Raw genomic sequence first — 24,195 nt, 5'->3', positions numbered from 1 at the left:
CGATGCATCATTTGTGGTCAAATCTCTGCCCCTAACTAGACCACATAACCTTGTTCGTCTCCAAATTCCAAATACCGAGCATGGTGCCTGACCCAAAAGATATTCATAAGATGCCGAATAACTCAACTACACAAGCTAATCGTAACAAATCAGTTCTATGACTTTATAGTCCTATTGCGTATAAAGTGACGTATGTGAAGTTCCAAACACGTGACACAAATAGAAGAACCACAGAAATTCAAAAGATGGATCAACATAGACCATAACAACAATAAAAATAAAGTAGCCACCCTACGTGCTAATTTCTCTAAGTATTGAGAAAATCTGTCAAATCAATTTGATTAATAAATGAAAATTAAACAAGTGAGTTTTTTCCCAGTTGTTCTATTTCTTTCTGCATGCTTTTTAGTTATGGCTTTGTTTTGTATTGTTCATAATTTTCGCTTTTTGGTTGTTACTAATTTAACGAGATTTTAGTAGTCTGTTCTTGTTTCTTTAGATGGTGAGGCCTGAGAAGGGAGAACATGAGCTAACATTTACTGGGGGCAGAGCCGACACGTATGACTTCATCCTCACTGCAGCTCTATAAGGAAGGTAGCATCATTCACATTTTAGAAATGAGGGAAACAAAGGATCCGAAAAGTGAAGCAAATTGCTCATGAGTAAGTAGCTAATAAGTAGTTGAACTGGGAACTAGGGTGACCAATCCATCTTCCTGTCCAGGGCCTACCCAGTGTTTGTACCAGGAAATCCCCAAATACCAATTTTAAAACTGCAAGTCCTTTGGCCTGGGAATTCTCTGGGTTCCAGGAAAATCAGGATGGTTTTCAGGACTGAATTTCAGGACTGAAATTCAGCTCTGGCTGCCTCCAAAGTCTGGGCCTCCGTCAACATGACTGTGCCCTCGGGCAGGGAGCACACCCGCTGGCCTAACCATACCAGTATCAACACAAACTTCCAAAATACAAAGGAGCTAGTCAAAGATGGGTTTGGGTTTCTATTTTTAGGGCGGAAATCAACTTTACCAGTTTAACCGCTTTCTGTTTTACAAAGTTAGCTATCTTCTTTCTGGGTCCAAGGGGTATGCCCATCTCCTTCAGGTCATCAACTGTGCACATAAGCTTTAAAAGGAAACAGATAAGCACATTAGTTAATTGGTCTAATGACAGATGAGCTGCAACTGAAATAAGGAAATGATAACAAGAACCCATATCACTGAAAGCAATCTAAGATCCAGTCGATTTTTTAAAAGTCCATTTGTTTTTAAATCATGGATTAATTTAGGTTGTAAAATCTGGGGCCTCCACATCTAAACCATTCTATTTATTTTTGGCTGAAAATACATGCGTGTTGTACAAAATTCAAAAGCTACAGTCGAGCAGACAATGAAGTCTCTCTCCTCCCCTCCTGTCCTCACCACCCCTCTCAGCAGCCACTGCTGACAATCTGCTCTCCTTCCAGAGACACCTTCTGTATATACAACACCTATGTGGTTTTCCTTGTATGTGTAGCCTGCTATACAAACAGGACTAAACTGTGCGCTTTTCTCATAACATACCTTAGGAATCACTTCACACCAGTATTTCTGACACTACCTTATTTATTCCACAGCTGCAGGGTATTCCATTGTGTGCATGCACCATTAATTATTGCACTGGTGCCCTACTGGTGGACATGGAAAGTGTTTCTGAGGTTTTGCTATTATAAACAGTGCTGCAGTGAATACCCTTGTAGAAATTCTCGTGTAGGGGAGCCTGGGTGGCTCAGTCGGTTACGTGTCCAACTTCGGCTCAGATCATGATCTAACCATTCGTCAGTTCGAGCCCCAAGCCCCACATTGGGCTCTGTGCTGACAGCCCAGAGCCTGGAGCCTGCTTCCGATTCTGTGTGTCCCACTGTCTCTCTGTCCCTCCCCTGCTTATGATCTTTCAAAAATAAACATTAAAAAAAATATATATATATATATATATAAAATACTTTTTTTTAAAATTCTTCTGTAAACACTTTTTTTTCTTCCCTTATTTTCCTACTGTGTTGATGGGCTTTGTGGAACTATTTTGTAGGAGCTTTAAATAATAAGGAAATAGGGGCGCCTGGGTGGCGCAGTCGGTTAAGCGTCCGACTTCAGCCAGGTCACGATCTCGCGGTCCGTGGGTTCGAGCCCCGCGTCAGGCTCTGGACTGATGGCTCAGAGCCTGGAGCCTGTTTCCGATTCTGTGTCTCCCTCTCTCTCTGCCCCTCCCCCGTTCATACTCTGTCTCTCTCTGTCGCAAAAATAAATAAACGTTGAAAAAAAAAAAATTTTTTTTAAATAATAAGGAAATAAAATCTTTGCCCAGAAAGGATGTTCCAAATATTCTTAATCTATTGCTGGCCGTTAGATGTTGTTTAAGGCATCTCCTGCTATGCAATCTTTCTCTTATGGCTTCTGGGTTTTGTGTCCTACTTAGAAGCATTCCCAGATTATACTAAAAAACAAACAAAACTCCTGCCTTCCATTTTTTAAACATGTAAGTTTCTGCCTTATCTGAAATGTATTATGATGTAAGAATGTTCAAACCATTCTTAATGTTTGATCTTACAGGAAAAACAATTTCAAACAGAAACGAACAAAACTATCATCGGTACCAGAGATTCCATGTCAATCTTTTCCTTTTCAAAAGTGCTAACATAGTCAGAGAGGCTAAGTGCTTCCAGAGTTTCTTGCAAACTTAGGACTTCTTCATTTTCAACATCAAGGTCACAAGACTCATCCAAAGTCAGCTTTGACTCTTCAGGCATCTTAAAAAAAAAAAAGTCAAGGGAACATTACAAAGCTCAGAAAAACTTCCACAAAATGTCTCCTGACCTACAGAAAATCTTAAACAATTTTGCTCCACAAAGAAATCCATTTTTGGTAGTTTATCATCCAAAGTTTGAATATTCTGAAAAAGAATATAAATTTAATAAATCATTCTCACTCCCATTTTCTACAGTAATTTGCTTAACATTTTTTAAAATCCTAAACTTTCTTTCACATTTAAATTTATAATCCAGAAGAAAGAAAAGTGAGAAACTCCAACAAGCTACATGATCCTATCATACTTATAAACCTCAGGATAATTTGATTTATAAAAACATTTCAGGAGCACCTGGCTGGCTCAGTCAGAAGACTCATATGACTCTTGATTTCAGGATTGCGAGTTCAAGCCCCACGTTGGGTGTAGAGATTGCTTAAATAAACTTTAAAAAAAATTTTTTTCCGGGAAAGTTCAGACTTTAATAAACTTTTCAGCTTCACTTCTAAATCTGAATGTTAATCAGGCCATACCTGCTTTTCCTGAAAATGTGGCTGCTTCACAACTCCATTAGCAACAGCAAAAGGCCCAGAAGACTTTGACAAATTCAAATCTTTTTGATTAGATAGGATGTCAAATAATATTAAAGAACCTAGAAAAAAAATTGCATTTTGCTTTATAATGTACTAATAATTTTGTAACACTAATTATCATTTTTTTTACAAAGTCCCTAGACAGAAGTCATACAAAAGTTAAATGTCATTCAAGATCTGATCATCAATATCATTGTTTTACCAAATAGCAAAATAAACTAAAATACAAAGCATTCCTAGGTAATTGAAAAGCAAAAGCAGAATCTAACTAGACTCACCGCATTCATGTCTACCCTTTATAAAACTTAAAACCTGGGGCACCTGGGTGGCTCAATCGATTGAGCATCTGACTTTAGCTCAGGTCACAATCTAATGGTTCGTGGGTTTGAGCCTCGCATTGGGCTCTGTGCGGACAGCTCAGGGCCTGTAGCCTGCTTCAGATTCTGTGTCTCCCACTGTCTCTGTTCCTCCCCCACTCACACTCTGTCTCTCTCTCAAAAATAAACATTAAAAAAAGAATTTAAAAAAAATTAAAACCTGTAATTCTAAATCTCACACTAACATTGTCACCCTCTCTAAAAGCAGTGAGGACTCAACAAAAATCATGTTTAAAATGTGGATATTTGACAGTTTTACCTAAACTGTGACCAGCAACAGAGACTCCTCCTTTAAAGTCTGGATTCCGACTCATAAAAAGTGCATGTAGACGGTTGATCTCCATGCTCACTTTTTCCACAATCGTCTGACAGTAGGTGGGGCTATTGTAAAATAAAATATCTAGCAAGGTTTCATTGGTAAAGTGACGAAACCGACCAATACTTGGTAAGGTGATTTTCTTAATATTCCTGTTTAAAGAGAAGAAAAAGTATATTCAGTTAGTAGCCACCTTAAACCTATAGATTTTTTAAAGTTTAGATCCTGATTTCTAAATACACAATGAGTAAAGGAATCCCATAGGCTAATTATGAGCTGATTCTGTAGACAGTTATTATAAATGAATCAAGATAAAGCAAAAATTACGTGTGCCTATAGCTATACTATGACTTTGGGGCTTCATGAAGAGTTATTACATAAAAGAACGCCTACGTAAAAACATAAATTTTATTTTTAAAGATAAAAGGCTACTCTTCCATTTTTCTTCCAATTAAGTGGAAATGAGGACACGTGACAAAAACTGCAGCAGAAAGGACAACAGGGAATATAACAAAGAATCAGAAAGCAGCTTCATGCACTGAAAAATCTTTCCTGATTTGAGAATGGAGGTAGCCAAGTTCATGAACATCCACATGGAGAGAAAACACCCTCATAATAGGGCCTGCCTGGAATAACATATGGAATAACACAGAATGCCGTTTGTAGAATTAGTTTTATTAAACTACGTGCCTTGAAACATTATGATGTTCACTAAAACCCAGACATGTTATTAGCCCTGTGCCCCAGCAGAAATGTTTACCTCAATCTGTGTTTCTCAACTGGGAGCATTCAAAACTGAGTGGGACACTAACTTGTCGTAGTGCCTACAGAGTGCTGCTGGTTTTTAACAACGACTGGAGATGTCTTTGGCTGTTATGGGTTCGAGGCCAGAGGAGGGGGTGCGTGCTGTTGTTGTCTAGTGGGTAGAGGCCAGGATGTTCCTAAATGTCCTACAACATACAGGACAGCACCCTGTCTCAACTACTACAGGTGAGAATAGTATTCTAAAACTGGCTTAAATTCCTTAGATTCTCAGGGCACCTGGGTGGCTCAGTCAGTCAGGTGTCTGACTTCGGCTCAGGTCATGATCTCACATCTCATGGGTTCAAGCCCCACATCAGGCTCTGTGCTGACAGCTCGGAGCCTGGAGCCTGCTTCGGATTCTATGTCCCCTCACTCTCTGCCCCTCCCCCGCCTTGTGCTTGGTCTCTCTCTCTCTCTCTCTCATAAACATTAAAAAAAAAAATTCCTTAGAGTCTCTTATTTATAATAGGAACACATACATATGCCTACACACATGTGCAAAAACACACATGTAAACACACACAGATAAGTAGCATATAAACATTAACAGCCAGTAGTTAAATCATATGTCAGGGCAACTAGAACATTTAAATAAAGGACTGTATTTGTTGAATATATCTGTTGAAGCTACAACAAACTATTTTATATTATGGTTTAAATCTTGAATCTAAGTGTGACTAATCCGAACGACGAGTTATCAAAGTCCACAAACCTGTCAACACCTGTGGCGTCCCCACCCAAGGAACTGTGCCAATGAACAGGAAGAAACTCCACTCTGCTTACTTTCCGATCGTCTAAAGATTTCTTGAAATGTGTCTGCAGCAATTTCAGAGAAACCACCCGAAAATCATCCACTTAAAAAAAAAAAAAAAAATTCAGGAAGACAAATTAAATAGGTTAAATTTTCCCAGCTTGACAGGTAGTTAGCAATTCCCATTAACTATGCCAGTATGCTTTATAACAAACTTCTTAAGAAAAAAAAATAAGAATGACAAAATCAGTCCAATAAAGAAAAAACCCAACTTTTAGGAAGCTCTTTTCAACTTTTCAATAGTTTAGAGGAATATGTAAATGAATTAACTTAACTACCACTTCTGGAAGGCAGCATGGCACCATGGGTACAATCTCTGGAATCAAACTACCTGCCACTGGACCCCTGCCCAAGAACCCACAGACCACGAAAGCAGAAAAGCTAACTTGTGCTTACAGGCCTCCGTGCCACACATACCGGTGCGGAGGACAGACACCCCCAGGGTTTATTGGGAGAGGTAAGTAAAATGACACACACAAAATGCCTGGCACAAACCAAGTATTGAATAAATACCAACTATTATACAAATATAAAAACAAAACTTCAAAAATGTAAGTAAACAGGCAGATTCACTGTTCCATGAAACAACTTCTTTCAACTAATTCACTTTAAATTTAAAGCTCAAAGCATAGGTATTCCCAGTTGCTAGACGTGCTTAGGCAGAGGGTGTCTGTCAGGAAAGGCTAAATCATTTCAAAGATCTCCCTAATTCTAATTATTCTAATTCTTCACAGTCTAGGATTTTATGAGTTACACGTATCATAAGAGCAAATCAAGTACAAATTATTTCCCAATGACCATTTAAAAATCTCCCCTTACAGTTCCTCAGCCAGTAGTACACAGCTGGAAAGTATCTTAAAAATGAACATTTAGGGGCACCTGGTGGCTCAGTCGGTTGGGCGACCGACTTTGGCTCAGGTCATGATCTCACGGCTTGTGAGTTCGAGCCCCGTGTCGGGCTCTGTACTGACAGCTCACAGCCTGGAGCCTGCTTCCGATTCTGTCTCCCTCTCTCTCTGCCCCTCCCCCACTCATGCTCTGTCTCTCTCTCTCTCAGAAATAAACAAACATTTAAAAAAAAAATTTTGGGGGGCGCCTGGGTGGCGCAGTCGGTTAAGCGTCCGACTTCAGCCAGGTCACGATCTCGCGGTCCGTGAGTTCGAGCCCCGTGTCAGGCTCGCGTCAGGCTCTGAGCTGATGGCTCAGAGCCTGGAGCCTGTTTCCGATTCTGTGTCTCCCTCTCTCGCTGCCCCTCCCCCGTTCATGCTCTGTCTCTCTCTGTCCCAAAAATAAATAAAAAAAACGTTGAGAAAAAAAAAATTTAAAAAAAAAAAAAATTTTTTTTGGGGGCGCCTGGGTGGCGCAGTCGGTTAAGCGTCCGACTTCAGCCAGGTCACGATCTCGCGGTCCGTGAGTTCGAGCCCTGCGTCGGGCTCTGGGCTGATGGCTCGGAGCCTGGAGCCTGTTTCCGAATCTGTGTCTCCCTCTCTCTCTGCCCCTCCCCTGTTCATGCTCTGTCTCTCTCTGTCCCAAAAATAAAAATAAAAAACGTTGAAAAAAAATATTTAAAAAAAAAAAAAATTTTTTTTAATGAACATTTAGTTTTGAGTGAACAGCTCTATCTTAGAAAATATTTTGCCAAGTATTTTCTATTTGTTTTAACATAAGGGTGTCACCTTTTGAATGTCTCTGAATAATACCAGAAAATGATACTTGTTCCAAGAAAAAAAAAAAAATGAACATTTCAATGTTCTTCTGGTAGTTCTCCAGTCATCGCATGAAATAAAATGACTAACTTACCACATTCAATAATGCTTCTAAAGCGCAAGTCACACACAGGTCCAATGCCATGCACCATGAACACCAAATGGTCAACCCGAGGCATTTCCCCTACAAAAGAAATGCATACATGGCTATATACATGCAATATTATAGCTATCCCTTTTGTCACCACAAACTGGGCAAAGAACTGTAGGACCCTTCCATGCTAATAAGCTTTATTACTCTCTATGAGATGAGAAGAACAAAGCTCAAGGTCCATCTCGGTAAGTAACAGTGAACTAGACCAAGAAGTGGAGGAAGGTCACCCCGATCCCAGAAGTTATGAGCATGTGATAATCATTAGTTTTGTGCCTACTGCATCTCCATAACCTTTGTGATTTCTTCAGGATTCCCCAGGAGACTACTAAGTCCCACATGGAAAAGCAATATGCCAATATAAAACTTTAAAATATTTCCCCCAGTGGGGCGCCTGGCTGGCTCAGCTGGAGGGGCATGCAACTCTTGATCTTAGGGTTGTGGTTTCAAGCCCCACACTGGGTATAGAGATTACTTAAATAAATAAATGTAATTAATTAAAATAAAGCATTTTCCCCAAATCTTTCCATTTCCCTATACAATACATATCCTGTATCAAGAGCATCTTCAAGATATATATAGGAAAATCAAGTTAAATCTATTATCTTACTCTGGCATATAGGAACATCTACAAGTTAAATTTACTATTTCACTCTGGTTATTTTGTTCAGATTCACAATGAGTACATTTATTTTATCATTTCATAAGACAATGAAACAAAAACGAAGTACGTAATTGTCAAAATAAAATGTGTATATTTTTTAACGTTTATTTTATTTTTGAGAGAGAAAACGCGCGTGCGCGTGCCAGTACAAGCAGGGGAGGGGCAGGGAGAGGGGGACAGGATCTGAAGCGGGTTCTGTACTGACAGCAGAGAGACCGATGCGGGGCTCAAACTCGCCAACCACAAGATCATGACCTGAGCAGAAGTCAGACATTTAACCAACCGACCACCCAGGTGCCCCTGAAATGTGTCATTTTGAATGGTGCAACAGGAGAAACCAAAGCATATACACTGGAGCAGGGGTTGACCAAACAGGCCAAATCTTGCTCACTGCCTGTTCTTTACAAAGCTTTACTGGAACACAGCTATGCTCATTTGTTTATATACTATCTATGGATGCTTTCGCACTGCAATGGCAGAGTTGAGTAGATGCGACCAAGTCCATATGGCCTGAAATATTTACTATTTGCTCCTTAACAGAAAAAGTTTGCAAACTTGCACTGGAGTAATACAAGGTAGATAAGGCATAACCAAAAAAAGCCCAAATGTATTGCCAAAAGCCTGGTTTCAACCAGCAAAGTGTTTCTTCACAACAATACGTATTTTAGAATTTACATTACATGGTCTGTATATCTTCAACAGGATTCTCAACTTAAAAATTAAGAGAGAGAAAATAGGATAAAAAGAAAGATATGTGCCAACCTGGCTGATTTCTGCATGTTACAGCAAGTATTCCTAATAATTGCTCCCTTTTTCATCATTCTAAAAATGATGCTACAATAGAGGAGTCGAAAAAAGACCTTGGCCCTAAGCAAACTATACACACCATCAGGAATTTCATCAAGGTTATCATCAATTCCACGCTTTACAACCCTGGGCCTTGTCTGTCCATCTTGTGTGGTTCCCCATTCATCTGGCACTGATGAAGGCTGGAACTGAACAATAACCTTCAAGACATGACAGAAGGATTATGACAGAGCTCACGACCAAGTGCATTTCCACTACAGGCTAAATAATTTATTTCAATACATACTAAACTACTTCATAGTATGAATAATTTATAAATCAAGTACTCGTATTGTTCTCCCAACACCAATTTTATAACAGTCCTGCTAGAGTTCATTAACCATTAAAACTAGGCAAATCAATACCATTACCTCCAATGAGTATACTGGAAAATACTACAACTAAATCAGAAGTAGTATACCTTGATTTTAAAAATGTAACGTAATAATCCAGGGTTATGCGTAAGAAATTAAGGAAAAGTTACCTAGAAGAGAAGAATCTTTGCCTAACAAAAATATTTAAGGCATAATCCTTTAAATAGCAAGATTCTCAATTAATTTACAAAGTTCAATTTCAATGCCAAAAACTGATATACCCACCACTTTTTAGGAAAACACATATTCTGTTAAACCAACTGTTTTGAACTTAGTCCTATGTCACACAGAACATTTTCTTCAAAAAAAAAAAAAAAGGATGCAAGATGGTATGCAAAATGTTTGTGTTTGCATCAAAAACAAATGAAAAACAAAAGGTTAAGAGTACTTACTAACAGGAGGAGAAAAAGGAAATGCAGAGTAAGAGGCTTTTATTCTTGATTTGATACCTTTTTATATTGTTTCAATTTTGTTGGCAAATGAATGTTTTTATTTTTATTTATTTCAGTATCAATAAGAACTACAGAAGTGATGAGATTAAAATTACTTTTGTTTTCTTTTATGCTTTTCTAAAATAAATAAATAAATAGCCTATGTTCTGACAAACTATGGTATGCCAAGTACTATGCTGGATGTTTTTGTAGAAATTACTTCGTTTTATTTAAAATATGATCCTGACCCTGGGAAGATTGAAGTAAATCTTATCACAGGTGAGGAACCTGGAACTCAGAGAGACTAAGTGTGGTAAATGAAAGACCACCACTAATCGAGATCTTAAAAAAAAATAAATTCATGGAGACAATATGAACAAAAATAGGAAGAACGTTATTTTTAAAAGGTGAAATGAAACATCATCAACTGGAGGGTGGGTAAACTGTGATGCACACTAAGCTTTAGCAGACACACAGACATCAACAGCCTCATGAGAAAAATTCAAATTTCATTTTTGTTTTTACGATCAATGTGAATAAGTAAGCTTTTAAAAGCTATGTGCTTGTTACAACTAGATCCCTACAGAAGTTAACAAAAATGAGTATTTATCTACAAATCAAAGCCACACTGAGATACCACCTCACACCGGTCAGAGTGGCTAAAATGAACAAATCAGGAAATTATTGATGCTGGAGAGGATGTGGAGAAACGGGAACCCTCTTGTCCTGTTGGTGGCTGATGCAGCCACTCTGGAAAACAGTGTGGAGGTTCCTCAAAAAATGAAAAATAGAACTACCCTATGACCCAGCAATAGCACTGCTAGCAATTTACCCAACGGATACAGGAGTGCTGATACATAGGGCACTTGTACCCCAATGTTTATAGCAGCACTTTCAACAAGAGCCAAATTATGGAAAGAGCCTAAACGTCCATCAACTGATGAATGGATAAAGAAGATGCGGTTTATATATACAATGGAATACTCCCTGGCAATAAGAATGAAATCTGGCCATCTGCAGCAATGTGGATGGAACTGGAGGGTATTCACTAACTGAAATAAGTCAGGCAGAGAAAGACAGATACCATGTTTTCACTCGTATGTGCATCCTGAGAAACTTAACAGAAGACCATGGGGGAGGGGAAGGGGAAAAAAAAAGTTACAGAGAGGGAGGGAGGCAAATCATAAGAGACTCTTAAATACTGAGAACAAACTGAGGGTTGATGGGAGGCGGGGGAGAGGGGAAAGTGGGTGATGGGCATTGAGGAGGTCACCTGTTGGGATGAGCACTGGGTGTTGTATGGAAGCCAATATGACAATAAATTATATTTAATATAAAAAAAGGAGTATTTATCAACCACATTCAACAAAATCTTTATTGAAAGGAACCTTACACTTTAATATCTTTTTTTTTCCCTTAACACTTTAATATCTTAAACATTAACATTACCTTTGGATTGTGCATAACAATGGTCTCTCCGCTTGGGAACTCTAATCTACGGTGCCACTGATTGGTGGTTACTGCTTTTTTATATTCAGCCTAAAATAACAGAAACATATAAGCCAATAAGACAAATCTATGCCATGGTGAGAAAAAGTGTGGAAGAAAAGTAGACCTATGATGATGATAAAAATAACGTAACAGCAGTTCTCATGTACTATTTATCATCCTTGTCTGTCATTTTACATACATTATCTTATTTAATTAATTACTCTCAATCACTCCTAAATAAGATTATCCTCAGTACATACAGGAGAGAACAAAGGTTTACCCAGTCTATTAGTTTCCTAGAGCTACTATAACAAAGTACCACAAAATGAATGGCTTAAAACAATAGAAATGTACTGTCTCGGAGTGCCTGGGTGGCTCAGTCAGTTAATCCTCCAAGTTCAGCTCAGGTCATGATCTCACGGTTCGTGGATTCGAGCCCCGCATCAGGCTCTGTGCTGATAGCTCAAAGCCGGGAGCCTGCTTCGGATTCTCTGTCTCCCTTGCTCGCTGCCCCTCCTCCACTTGCACTCTGTCTCTTTCCCTCTCAAAAATAAATAAACATTTTAAAAACTTTAAAAAACATAAAAAAAAAAAAAATGTACTGTTTCAGTTCCAGAGGCTAGAAGTCTGAAGTCAAGTGTCAGCCAGGGCCGTATCCCTCTGAAACCTATAGAAGACTCCTTACTCCTTCCTTGCCTCTTCCTAGCTTCTGGTGCTTTGCCAGCAATCTTTAGTGTTTTTGCTTTAAAGATGCAACACTCCAATTCTCTATTTTTACTTGGTATGATGTCAAGTCATATTGGATTAGGGGCCCAACCTTTTCCAGAATGATCTCATCTTCACTAACTATACCTGCAAGCATCCTATTTCCAGGCAAGATCACATTCTGAGGTGCTACAGGTTAGGGCTTCAACATATCTTTTGTGGGGTGCAAAGGAGGACACAATTCAACCCCTCAGTAGACATTTTAAGTTCACAGGTGCACGAGATCGCAGGCGTAAAGTAGCACGGGCAGAACCGCAGTTCACTCCCACCCTCAAATTTCTGACTCCAAAGACTGGACTGTTGAACAATTTTCTTTCTAGGGAAGATTAACATTTTAGGGGCCCCTTTCAACGTTAACACAGTGTTGTTTTAATGTTTTCTGTTAGTGCCAGTTATCTCAGTTTTAATAACTACTACATTAAAAAATAGTAAGTAGGAGCGCCTGGGTGGCTCAGGCAGTTAAACGTCCAACTCTCGATTTCAGTTCAGGTCACGATCTCACGGTTGGTTGGATCGAGCCATGTGTCGGGTTCTATGCTGACAGCCCTGAGCATGCTTGGGATTCTCTCTCTCTCTCTCTCTCTCTCTCTCTCTCTCTCTCTGCTCATACCTTGCTCGCACGTGCTCGCACATACCCGCTCTCTCTCAAAATAAATAAAAATTAAAAAAAAAATAGCAACTAAAGTATTCTGTATCTCATTTCCAATGTACATAAATTGAATTCACTTATTAATTCAACCATTAAGTAGAATTATCATAAGAAATGAATGCAATTATGTGAAACAACATTAACCACCAGTTTTAGAATGGCTAAGTCTTAAAACATTTGTTTCTATTCCGTTTTCTATTTTCAAAAATCAGAAGTTAAGCTCAAGTCTTTTACTGAACAGTGATCAGAAAAGAATCCATATGCTTGGCACGTGCTTTGAACAACAGATCCCAGCAGACTAAGTTGGTTTGAATGTTTGATACAAGTACCTAGTTTCTAGATCTGTGATACGCCCCTATAAAACAGTCTACCTTCAGCTACTGAGGCCATGATTAGCACCTCATCTGAACAAAGGCACCACTGAAAAAGCAATCTCCTCTGTGAACAGCATCAAAACAGGCTCTTAAAAAGCCTGCTTCGTTGTGAGTGGTGTCACGTGAGGCTCCAATGTATACAGGGCCTACGGTTTCGAAGGAAAGCATAAAAGAATGAAGCCCACGTACCTCTAGTTTTTCACTGAACTCCTCTGTATAGGGAATAAATCTGCTGTCTGTGTCCCCTTTGTAAAACCAAGTACAGCGTCTGACTTCCGCCGGCTCCTCTTCCCAGTACACAGCCTTCCTCAGTCGATCATAGAGATAAACGTCATAGCGCCCTCCATCTGTGCCTAGAACCACACTCTCAGGGTCTGGCTGGACTGGAGCACAAAGTTCACGTTTTAACCCGACAGTTACAAGGCAGGTTGAAAAATGATAAGTAATGAAAAAAAATAAATGAACTTTAAAAAATAAAAAATAAAAGTAATAAATAATGAATATGGTGGCTAGTTGACCCTTAATGACACAGAACTAAGTTCATTCGTGTTTAAAAATTGAAGTTTGGGGCGCGTGGGTGGCTCAGTCAGTTAAGCGTCCAACTTTGGCTCAGGTCATGATCTCATGGCTCGTGAGTTCGAGCCCCGCGTCGGGCTCTGTGACAGCTCAGAGCCTGGAGCCTGTTTCAGATTCTGTGTCTCCCTCTCTCTCTCTCTCTGACCCTCCCCTGTTCATCCTCTCTCTCTGTCTCAAAAGTAAATAAACGTTAAAAAAAAATTTTTTTTAAATAAGTAAATAAATAAAAATTGAAGTTTAACATTAATTTGTGCTACTCAAAATTATGACTCTTCTTGGAAACAAATTTGACAATAAATTTCATATATTGAAAAAAAAAATTATGACTCTTCCTAAGTGAAGAAAAAATAGCCGGAGCAGAGTTGTGAAGTAGGACCGTAAAATAATTCAAATGAAAAATAAATACATAAATAAATAAAATAATAATTCAAATAACTGGATTTTCTTTTTTTAATCCAAGCAGCAAGTCTCCATGAGGTATGCTTCCAGAAGGTATTGAGGGATTTTTAAGTCTCATGATGAAATATTATCAGGATGAACAAAAACACATAATTCTATACTCCAGGACTTCTCAGAGCCTTAACACACTGCATTGCACGATCTCAAGAGGTGAATGAAGTTAAGTCACTTTCAAAACTGCCTGACTACAGAACACTTTTCAAAGCATCTTCAGGAACGAGAGTTCTAAAGAAGATGTTTTATAAATGTCCGTAACTACAAAAGAATGACAGAAATAGGAAAATTGACACCTACATTATATGAACTACTCTATGTCTCTAACTTAAAACATCTTTAAACAAAGAAGAAAATTACTAAAACATTTTAAAAACCTTGCTTAAATAATTCAGGCCTTCTATTACTATCACTATCTTAAGATACAGAGTCTGGTGGAGTCTACAAGGATTAAGGAATTTGACATTCACAAAATATGAGCCATGGATAAATACTGTTTCTTCTCTTCCTAAAATGAGATAAAAATGATGCATGATCTGTCCTTACCTGAATTATAGATTTCTTCAAGATTCAAAGAGTCAAACACACTGAAAGGCATCCACAATTGTTTGTATTCTACCTCCTTGCAGTAAAACCAGTGGGGTTGAACAGGTTCATATTGGTTTTGAAGTAGAAAAGGAGGGGGCGTTTGCACAGAAGGACCTGTGGGTCTAGCAAGAGCCTGCTGTTGTGTTGGAGGGGTCAACCCCGATGGCACTGAAGGAGGAATCTGGAACACACCAGAAAGACAGGACTATGATGTTTGTCCAAAAAACAACAATTCCATATATGCCTCAGACCCAAAGTAACATTCATAATGATTATCCTACATATATCTCTGGACAACCATTTAGTTTAATAATTGGGCCCTAAAACAATGTTTCTTAACAACAACAAAAATCAACAGAATCCAACATCAGTCTCAAAGTAGACTGGGCTTTCTCAAACTGATGGTGAAGTAAACTGGCACCTTTACAGAAATCAATCTAGCAGTATGTCTCCTGTGATTTATTTAATCTCTATAACTTGCATATTCCTTGACCTGACCATTCTATTTTTAAGAACTCATCTTAAAGATGTAATACAGAAACAAAAATTTACCTACAAAGACATATACTAAACGGTCACTTATAACAGAAAATCACTGGACACAATCTAAATGTCTAACAGAGACCTGATTAAGTACATTATCTGTGACTTAAAGGGTGGAATTCTCTAGAGCCATTAAAAATGTTTCAGAAAAGGGGCACCTGGGTGGCTCAGTCGGTTAAGCATCCTACTTCAACTCAGGTCATCATCTTGCAGTTTGTGAGTTCAAGCCCCACATCGGGTTCTGTGCTGACAGCTCAGAGCCTGGAGCCTGCTTTGGATTCTGTGTCTCCTCCTCTCTCTGCCCCTCCCCTGCTCATGCTCTGTCTCTCTCTCTTTCTCTCAATAATAAATAAATGTTAAAAAAAATTTTTTTAACGTTTTAGAAAACAATCTTAACATCTAAACGTTCACAGAAATCATATACAATGTTTGTCTACAAAAAAAGATAAAACATAAAAAAAATGAGAAGAAGGGTTATCCAGATGCAATTTTTAATCATTTGACTATTCTGCATTTTTCAAATTTTCTGCACTGGAAATACTTTTAAAATCAGAATCAGGGATGCCTGGGTGGCTCAGTCAGTTAAGCATCTGACTCCAGATTTTGGCTCAGATCATGATCTCACGATTTGTGGGTTTGAGCCCTGCATCAGGCTCCACACTGGGATTCTCCCTCTCCCCCTCTCTCTCTGGCCATCCCCTGCTTATGCAAGTTCTCTCTCCCTCTTTGTCAAAAAATAAACTTAAAAAAAATTTAAACTTGATGTGACGCCTGGGTGGCTCAGTCGGTTAAATGTATGACTTCAGCTCAGGTCATGATCTCACAGTTCATGAGTTTGAACCCCACATGGGGCTCTGTGCTGACAGCTCAGAGCCTAGAGCCTGCTTTGGATTCTGTGTCTCCCTCTCTCTCTGCCCCTCCCCCACTTGTCTCTCTCAAAAATAAACAGTACAAAAATTAAAATTAAAAAAAACAATTTTTTAAATTAGAAAACAATTATTTTTAAATGTTTTAATTAAAAATCATTTTGGAATGTTGTATCAATGTTAAAATTACGGAGGTGATAACTGTACTGTGGTTATGTAAAAGGACATCCTTATTCTTAGAAATTTGCACTAAAATAGTTAGGAGTAAAGAGTCATAATGCATTCAACTGACCATTTCCCAAACAACTTGCACACACACATAGTGACAAGGGGAGAGAGAGGATGTCCAAATGTGTGAGTGTGTGCCTGTGCACAAGTAAAAGAACAAATGGGGTAAAACGTTAATGACAGGTAAACATGCATTAAGGGCACTGAGTTACTGTTTGTGCTATCTTTATTTTTGTAACTTTCAAGTCTGAAATTATCATTTTTAAATTTCTTAATTAGAAACCTTTTCAAAAATTTAATCAGCAAACTAACACGTTAACTATCCCACATGCTGTGATGCGCTTACCTTCCAATATGCTGAAATCCAACATTATCAAGTTTGTGTATTGATAGGATTTAAATTAAACAATAAAACTGAGCCCATTCTCTATTCCCAAGAGAGAAGTTAGGTTATTTTCTGATTATAATACCGCTATCCCTGCCACACTTGGGTTAATTCTTCCTTTGAATCATTTCCCTTTTTTTGATTCAGTTGATTTCCCTGTGGAAGTCAGTTCAACAATCAGCTGGGGAAAAAGCATAAGGGAATTTCATAGAATTTACCCAATGCAAATGTTGCCCCATCACCCTCCTGAGATAGAGTTTGACTGTCTAGACCCAAACTTCATAAAGTAAAGAAATTATAGAAGTAATAAATTTTAGTCCCTGTAATTGAATGTTTTGATTGAGTAGGATAATTAAAAACTGAGAAAATGGTAGTCTGTTAATAAATGCTTCAACTCTGACATATCCCCAGATAACATTTATTACTGGTATCTTACTCTAAAATCTGGAAATATTGACATGTAGTTAACTCATTAAAATCAGGTACTACTTTCATAAATCAATAATATATGAACCATTTAATGAGCTTCCTTTAAATTTTTTTTTAATGTTTATGTATTTTTTTGAGAGAGAGTGGCAGTGGGGACCCACGGCAGAAAGAGAAGGGGGACAAAAGATCCAAAGTGGACTCTGCACTGACAGCGGGGAGCCCAATGTGGGGCTTGAACTCATGAACCGTGAAATCAAGACCTGAGCCAAAGTCTGACTCTCAACCAAATGAGCCACCCAGGTGCCCCTTTATGATTCCTTTAAAAGAATGTTTACTTCAAAACACATAGCTTACAGGGGCGCCTGGGTGGCTCAGTCGGTTGAGCGGCCGACCTCGGCTCAGGTCATGATCTCGCGGTCCGTGAGTTCGAGCCCCGCGTCGGGCTCTGTGCTGACAGCTCAGAGCCTGGAACCTGTTTCAGATTCTGTGTCTCCCTCTCTCTGACCCTCCCCCTGTTCATGCTCTGTCTCTCTCTGTCTCAAAAATAAATAAACGTTAAAAAAATTAAAAAACAAAAAAAAACAAAAAAAAAAACACATAGCTTACAAAGAATCACCTCTGAGAACAGTTTATCATCACATTGACTATTAAACGCCCAGTGTTGGGACACCTGGGTGGCTCAGGGGGCTGAGCGTCCAATTCTTGATTTTGGCTCAAGTCATGATCTCATGGTTGGTGGGATCGAGCCCCAGGTCGGGCTCTGCGCTAACAGTGTGGAGCCTGCTTGGGATTCTCTGTCACCCTCTCTCTCTGCTCCTCCCCGACTTGTATATGCAGGTGAGCACGCGCCCGCTCTCACATTCTGAAAATAAATAACTTAAAAAAAAAAAAAGAATGAAAAAATAAAAATAGAAGCTCGCTTTTTAAAAACATAGGCTAAGATGAGAGAGAGATAAAAAATCAGAGTGAGGGAGAGGCGCCTGGGTGGCTCAGTTGGTTGAGCATCCAACTTTGGCTTAGGTCATAATCTCACGGTTCCTGGGTTCGAGCTCCGCATCAGGCTCTGGGCTGATAGCTCAGAACCTGGAGCTTCCTTTGTATCCTGTATCTCCCTCTCTCTCTGCCCCTCCCCTGATCGCATTCTGTCTCTGTTCTCTCAAAAAGGAATAAACGTTAAAAAAAAAAATTGCTTTTAATAAAAAATAAAATAAAAAACAAAATAAAATAAATCAGAGTGAATAGCTAAGATATAAAAACACATCTCCGTACCGGTGGCAAAGATCCTACAGGCATCTGGTACATCTGAACCGGGGGTCCAGCGGGTGGAGGATGTGGGGGATGGCCTGGTGTTTGGCACTGTTGCAGCTGTGGGGGTGCAATATAAGGATTAGCCCTGCTGCTTACAGGGGTGTGACGATATGGATTGTGTCCTTGTTGGGGCGTTCCTTGCGGTGGGCTCCCAAAATTGGAAGGAGGGAGACTACTTGGCTGAGAAGGCAGGTAAGTATTCATTCCCATCTGTGCAGAAGGTGGAGCACCATACTGAGCCTTCGAAATGGCTGGTGAGCACACATTCGACGCATCTTGGGATCCAGTTGTAAAAGGGAGAGCAGCTGGGGACTTGGAGTATGCTGAGTGTCCAGCCGATGCTGCCACAGTTGTTAACGGCGACTGTCCAATATTCCCAAAAGGATCACTACTGCTTGATACCTGAGAGAAGTAACTAAAGGTCTGTGGGGTAGACGTGTGAGCAGAAGTCTGACCGAGGAAGCTGTCCTCCTCCCCAACGTCGGTGGAATCTTCTGAAAAGGAACAGGAGAGCAAAAGATTTAAAGGATATTCTATTTTTCTGTAGCTACGATCCTATAAGGCAGATCGAGCAATTGCACGTGTTCTTTTTTCTATTTCTGCATTACAAGAAAGAAAGAAAGAAAGAAAGAAAGAAAGAAAGAAAGAAAGAAAGAAAGAAAGAAAGAAAGAAAACCTTGTTCTTTTTTTCTTTGAGATGAAAAACTAGAAAATAAGAATACGAAACAACAAAAGGAGGGAAAAATCAGAATTCATTCATAAGCCCACCTCCCGAAGACAATCACTGTTAACACGTTAATGTTTTGGTACATAACCTTTTATATTTTTTAAATGAATAGTCAAGTATTTATTGTAAATATATATAAATTACACATATCTGTATATAAGAGTTTTTGAAAACAGAAACAAAATCTATACCTACTATTTTTACATCTTATTTTGAATTTCCTCCTGGTAAAAAATAATTCAAATATTTTCTGCTACCAAACACACGCAGTTTTATTTCTACAGTAATAAGAAACTTAAGTACAGACATGAACTCTGTTGACAAGAAGGGGTGTGTCGGGACTCTTACCTACAAAGCATTCATTGTACAAATGAACACGTGGTATTTGTATTCCCAAGGCAAAGTAGGTCAACCATTAATTGCCATCCCTAAAATCACACTATTGCGACCAGAGAACTAGCCATTAGAGAATGCCAAATCACTAAAAAGCCATTTTCTAACCAAAGTTCAGTTCTCTTCACTTCCCTTTGCCCAAACTGATCTTCACCACAGGGATTATCAACCCCAAACTACCTTCTCTTCTGCAACCAAGTTGTAAAATAAAAGTATTCTCCCTCTACATGGCCTCAAAAGTCCAGCCCACTCTTTTTACCAAACTTTTATAAGCCCTTAGCTTGTAGAAACTTTCTTCCTAGGGGCGCCTGGGTGGCTCAGTCAGTTGAGCGTCCGACTTCGGCTCAGGTCATGATGTCACGGTTCGTGGGTTCGAGCCCTGCATGGGGCTCTGTGCTGACAGCTCAGGGCCTGGAGCCTGCTATGGATTCTGTGTCTCCCTCTCTCTCTGCTCCTCCCCTGCTCACACTCTGTCTCTCTCTCGAAAATAAATAAAGATTAAAAAAAAAATTTTTTTTAAAGAAACTTTCTTCCTAATCTTTTCCTTCCCCCGGCTCATTCCCTCTTATCTCCTACTGCTGGAGGCATGGAGCCCAACAGAAGACCCACACTCAGCACACAGGCACACTGTGATCCTTGCCCCCTGAGAGGCCTTCTTTCACTGGCTCACAGAGATTCTGGCTTGAGTTTCTAGGCTGCTCCCACTGTATTTCTCACGCATCAATTTAACTGAGATACTCCACTACTCAAAATACTCCTCTCCATTGTTTCTTTGTAACCAAAAATAAATTCTCACCTCCTTCACAAAGCCCTTTGTCTGCTGGCTTTATTCTCCTTTGGAGATACATCTCCAGTTCCCTCTCTCTCTTTTCAGCTGCCTGGACCTCACTTGTCTTACATTTCTCAGGTCACCTCTCAACAACTAAAAACATGGAATGGAAACAAACAAACAAACCCCTGTGGTATCTTTCATCCTTTAAGACAACCTGGGATCAACCTGATCCAAGAGACTTTTTTCTGATTAGCATCAACTGCAAATGAAATACTGATCTCCGCATGCTGCCAGCTCACCTCAGGGGCACTTTCTAATTACATGTGGACACGTTCGGCATCGAAACCTACAACCTTAATGAGCACTTGTACACTTTGGACACTCCCAAATCTGTCTCAAACCAGGAGCGTTCTCCTGTGCTCCAGAACCTATCAACCACCTGCTTCCTCGACACTTTTGGCAGACTCAGCCACATACACCTCAAACCTACTAAGCCTGAAAAAGAACTTACCACCTTAACTGTCCTCCTTCATGCGCTCCTTTTATCACACCGCACTATCTCAACAGGTGTTCACCAACATCCATCCAGACACTCAAACCAAAACATCATCTCTTAGACTCCTCCCCCGCTTCGTTTCTCAATCCCTTCATTTAACCATTCAGACACTCATTCAAGAAACATGTACACAGTATCCATTACACGCCAGTTAGGGAGCCAGGTCTTCTGGCTAAAACTGAAGGAAGAGAAGGAGCCTCTGGGCTGATAAAGCTGACAGTATGGCCTCCAGGGAGTCACTGAGACCCAACAATTTATAGTCTAAAAGATCTCTCCCCTCTCTTCCCTGCTCTTCATACCCAATGTGGCTGGGTAGGGCTAGAGTGCCATCCGCTCGTGCCTGACTCCCAGCGGCCCCCAGACTGACCGCTCTTGCTACCGTCAGCTTTACTCTGGTGCAATCTCAGAAAACTCCAGTCTTTCTGAAACACACCTCCAGTTTCACTGCCTTGTTACCTTAAGATCCTTCGAAGGCTCCCCCACACCCTACAGGATGAACTACAAACTCCTCAGTACGGCATATGAGGCGCTTCGTGATCTAGTCCCCACTGACTACTCACGCCACTCCTCTGCACACACTCTAGCAACAGCTGCAAACTTCAAGAAGCCCACAGTCCAACTAGAGAGGCAGATGTGTTTATTTCACAAACATTTAGATAACACTATGTGCCAGGCACTGCACTCAGCACCTTACAAAAATCAATCCACTTCTCATTACAGTTTTATGAGGCTGTACGGACATGGAAAGTGAAGCACAGAGAGGTAAAGTAACATGCCTAAGGTCATACAGCAAGTTCCTGGCACAGTCAGGGCTGGAACGCAGTCTGTGCCCCTAGATACTGTGGTCTGGGTAATGCCACACAATCATTAAAAAGCAACACCCCTAGACAATAATAAGGAAATGAAAGAGCTAGGGTGCAGGTAGGAGTGGGGGCCAAGGAGAACAGGAAATGGCTTCTTAGACAATGTGATGATGCACTGTCTTGAAAGATGAGTACCTCTGCATCGTGTACCTCTACTTTGCAAGTATTACAGGTCTATCCTAGGAGATCTCCTACTGTATCCTAGTTGAGAAGCACTATTGTCTTTGCATTCCCTGCCAGCACCTGGCACACTAGCATGTGTTCGACAAAAATCTGTGTAATGCCAGTGCCAGCGTGGAGCGTCCAGCCCTCGGATCAGAGAATTCCTCGACGAAAAGCAAGTCTCACGATCTGGCCCCCTACTTCCAATATTTCAAAGTCCCCGGGCCACTCAAACCTGGCCACGGATGGCCCTGGCAAGCCACCCACAGAGTCGCATCGAGGCGCAAGGAATACCTCCTTTCCGACCCTCGTCACCCCACGCCCTCCGCCCGCCTCCCTGCACACACTCTTCCCACCGGACACCCCCCCCCGCCCCCACTACCTCCAGGCAGGAGCAAGGAGGCCGAGGCAGCGGCGGCTTGGGTGACTGGGATGAAGGGCACGTTGAAGCTGAATTCCGTGGCCGAGGAGGAGAAGAGTAAGTTAGTGCCCGATGAGGAGGTAGAGGCAGCGCCGCCGCTACCGTTAAGTTTCCTCTCGGCCATGGCTGCGGCCCACCGTCCGTTACACGTCTCCTGGCAGCCGGTGCGGCACCACCGGCCGGAAAGCGGTCACACTCGGGGCCAGCACACTTCCGCACTTGCGCACAAGGCCCGGAACGCGTGTCGGCTCGCCAGCGGCCTTGCGCTTCCCCTGGAAAGCGCCGCCAGAAACCAACATGGCGGCGCTGGCTTCACGCCCGTGTCCTGGCACGTGACACTCCCCGGCGCGGCCGCGGCGGAGGCTGGGACTGGAGCGTGGGAGTGGCAGTACTGCTGTTTCTGAATCGAATTGACGCAGAGGGTCACGGATTGCGGGGGGCGCGCTGGGCTGCCTAAAAGTATCGACAGGAGAGTTTAACTGGCAAGATTTTGGAGGAACAGCGGGAACCTGCGGGAGCAGTCAGCAGAGCGCTGTCCCCATTGGGAGGGAAGAAGAGGTGTTGAGCCATTTGTAGCCAAAGCTGAGCCCAACTCACCCACGCTAGCGCTCACATCCAACCCGCCCACATGTCTTTCTGGACTGAACTGAACTCTTCTTGTTGGCCCAGAAATAGAAACGGTAAAACTTTTGAAGTTTTTAAGCCATGTTTAAAAAAGGAGCCAGGGAATTGAAATTTGGAGATGCTACATTTTAAAATAGCTTTCTATATCTGTCTACAATAATCTGATTAGTTAAATCCCAAAATGTGTCGTGGGTGACTTGGATGTAATTGTCACCTTTCATGTAGGTAGAGATTATGAAATAAAAAATAACAGACAAGTAGCTTTTTTGGAGGGAGGGAGAGGAAGATAGAACCCAAAAGAAGCTTTGAAATAATGAAACTCCTCCCCTGCAGCCATTCACTCCTGTGCAGAACCTGTTTACTTAATTCAGTAACTATTTAGTGTGCTTACTGTCAGAGATAAACAAAGTGAGACACTAGTTAAAGCAGTAAGGATAGATTTTACTGGGTAATAACTACTACAACAGGAAAGAGGGTACATCGTGAACTGAACTTCCCCAAAAGACTGCAGACTTTCCAAAGATCAGAGTGCTAAGGGGAAAGCATTGAAAGGTGCCGAGGGATGTTGGTCCACGTGACTAGGCCACCTAGGTTTGTTGACTGCCAACTATCTGGAGGAGAAACAAACTTCTCATATCTTTATGACAGGCAGTTGTACAAGTTAGAGCAATATACCACCAGGCTGGGAGGAGATGGGCCTTGAGAAGACAGTTCTGTATGGCAGATTTACATCTCAAAATTATAAGGGATGTAGAATTGCAAGTTTTCTAGAGTAACTGCTCTGAAACGGAGCTCAGGGGCCCAAATGCCTAGCACCAGGTTTTGGCTGGAACATACAGTAAGTTCTCCTGGCAGCGTTGAGCTTTCTCAGGGCAGGCATTTTAAGGAGGACTGGGGTCATTCTAGGGACATGGCCTTACACTGTAAGAAACCTTGCTAGAATTGGGTCAAGGAGAGAGTCTTTGTCGTTCCTATGGGTGACCAAGGCACTACACCAAACACTGCGGGTTCGGTGGTGTTTAAGAAAGACACAGAAACTTTCCATCTTAGAGCTTATAGTTTGGCCAGGAAGACAGGAAAGTAAACAGTGGTGAAAGTTGTAATGTAGAATTTCCCAAGTGTGTTATGTCTAATATGGACACCATCAGGGGAAGGAGGTATAACCCTTCTGT

General features: G+C 40.8%; 1 protein-coding gene across 4 annotated transcripts in view; it reads right to left on the bottom strand.

The window, feature by feature from the left end:
• Positions 1–22,609, bottom strand: part of SEC23IP (SEC23 interacting protein) — a 48,331-nt gene extending 25,722 nt beyond the window's left edge. For 2 of the 4 annotated variants that reach the window (XM_040486626.1, XM_040486625.1), the window contains exons 1-12: positions 22,361–22,606; positions 18,467–18,999; positions 14,705–14,927; positions 13,319–13,512; positions 11,300–11,389; positions 9,086–9,206; positions 7,479–7,568; positions 5,580–5,721; positions 4,007–4,215; positions 3,311–3,429; positions 2,629–2,781; positions 1,026–1,121 (exon numbers count right to left, since the gene is read on the bottom strand). In XM_040486626.1, coding sequence (XP_040342560.1) covers positions 1,026–1,121; positions 2,629–2,781; positions 3,311–3,429; positions 4,007–4,215; positions 5,580–5,721; positions 7,479–7,568; positions 9,086–9,206; positions 11,300–11,389; positions 13,319–13,512; positions 14,705–14,927; positions 18,467–18,999; positions 22,361–22,523 — 2,133 coding nt within the window. In that variant the 5' untranslated portion in view covers positions 22,524–22,606. Of the gene's footprint in view, positions 1–1,025; positions 1,122–2,628; positions 2,782–3,310; positions 3,430–4,006; positions 4,216–5,579; positions 5,722–7,478; positions 7,569–9,085; positions 9,207–11,299; positions 11,390–13,318; positions 13,513–14,704; positions 14,928–18,466; positions 19,000–22,360 lie in introns of all 4 variants that reach the window. The other 2 variants (XM_040486628.1, XM_040486627.1) reach the window with 2 other exon arrangements.
• Between the last annotated feature and the right edge of the window lie 1,586 nt (positions 22,610–24,195).

This window comes from Herpailurus yagouaroundi, unplaced genomic scaffold (genome assembly GCF_014898765.1).
Source record: "Herpailurus yagouaroundi ecotype Mexico unplaced genomic scaffold, PumYag 163, whole genome shotgun sequence".
Lineage (NCBI taxonomy): Eukaryota > Metazoa > Chordata > Mammalia > Carnivora > Felidae > Herpailurus > Herpailurus yagouaroundi.
This window is presented reverse-complemented; position numbering and strand designations above follow the sequence as displayed.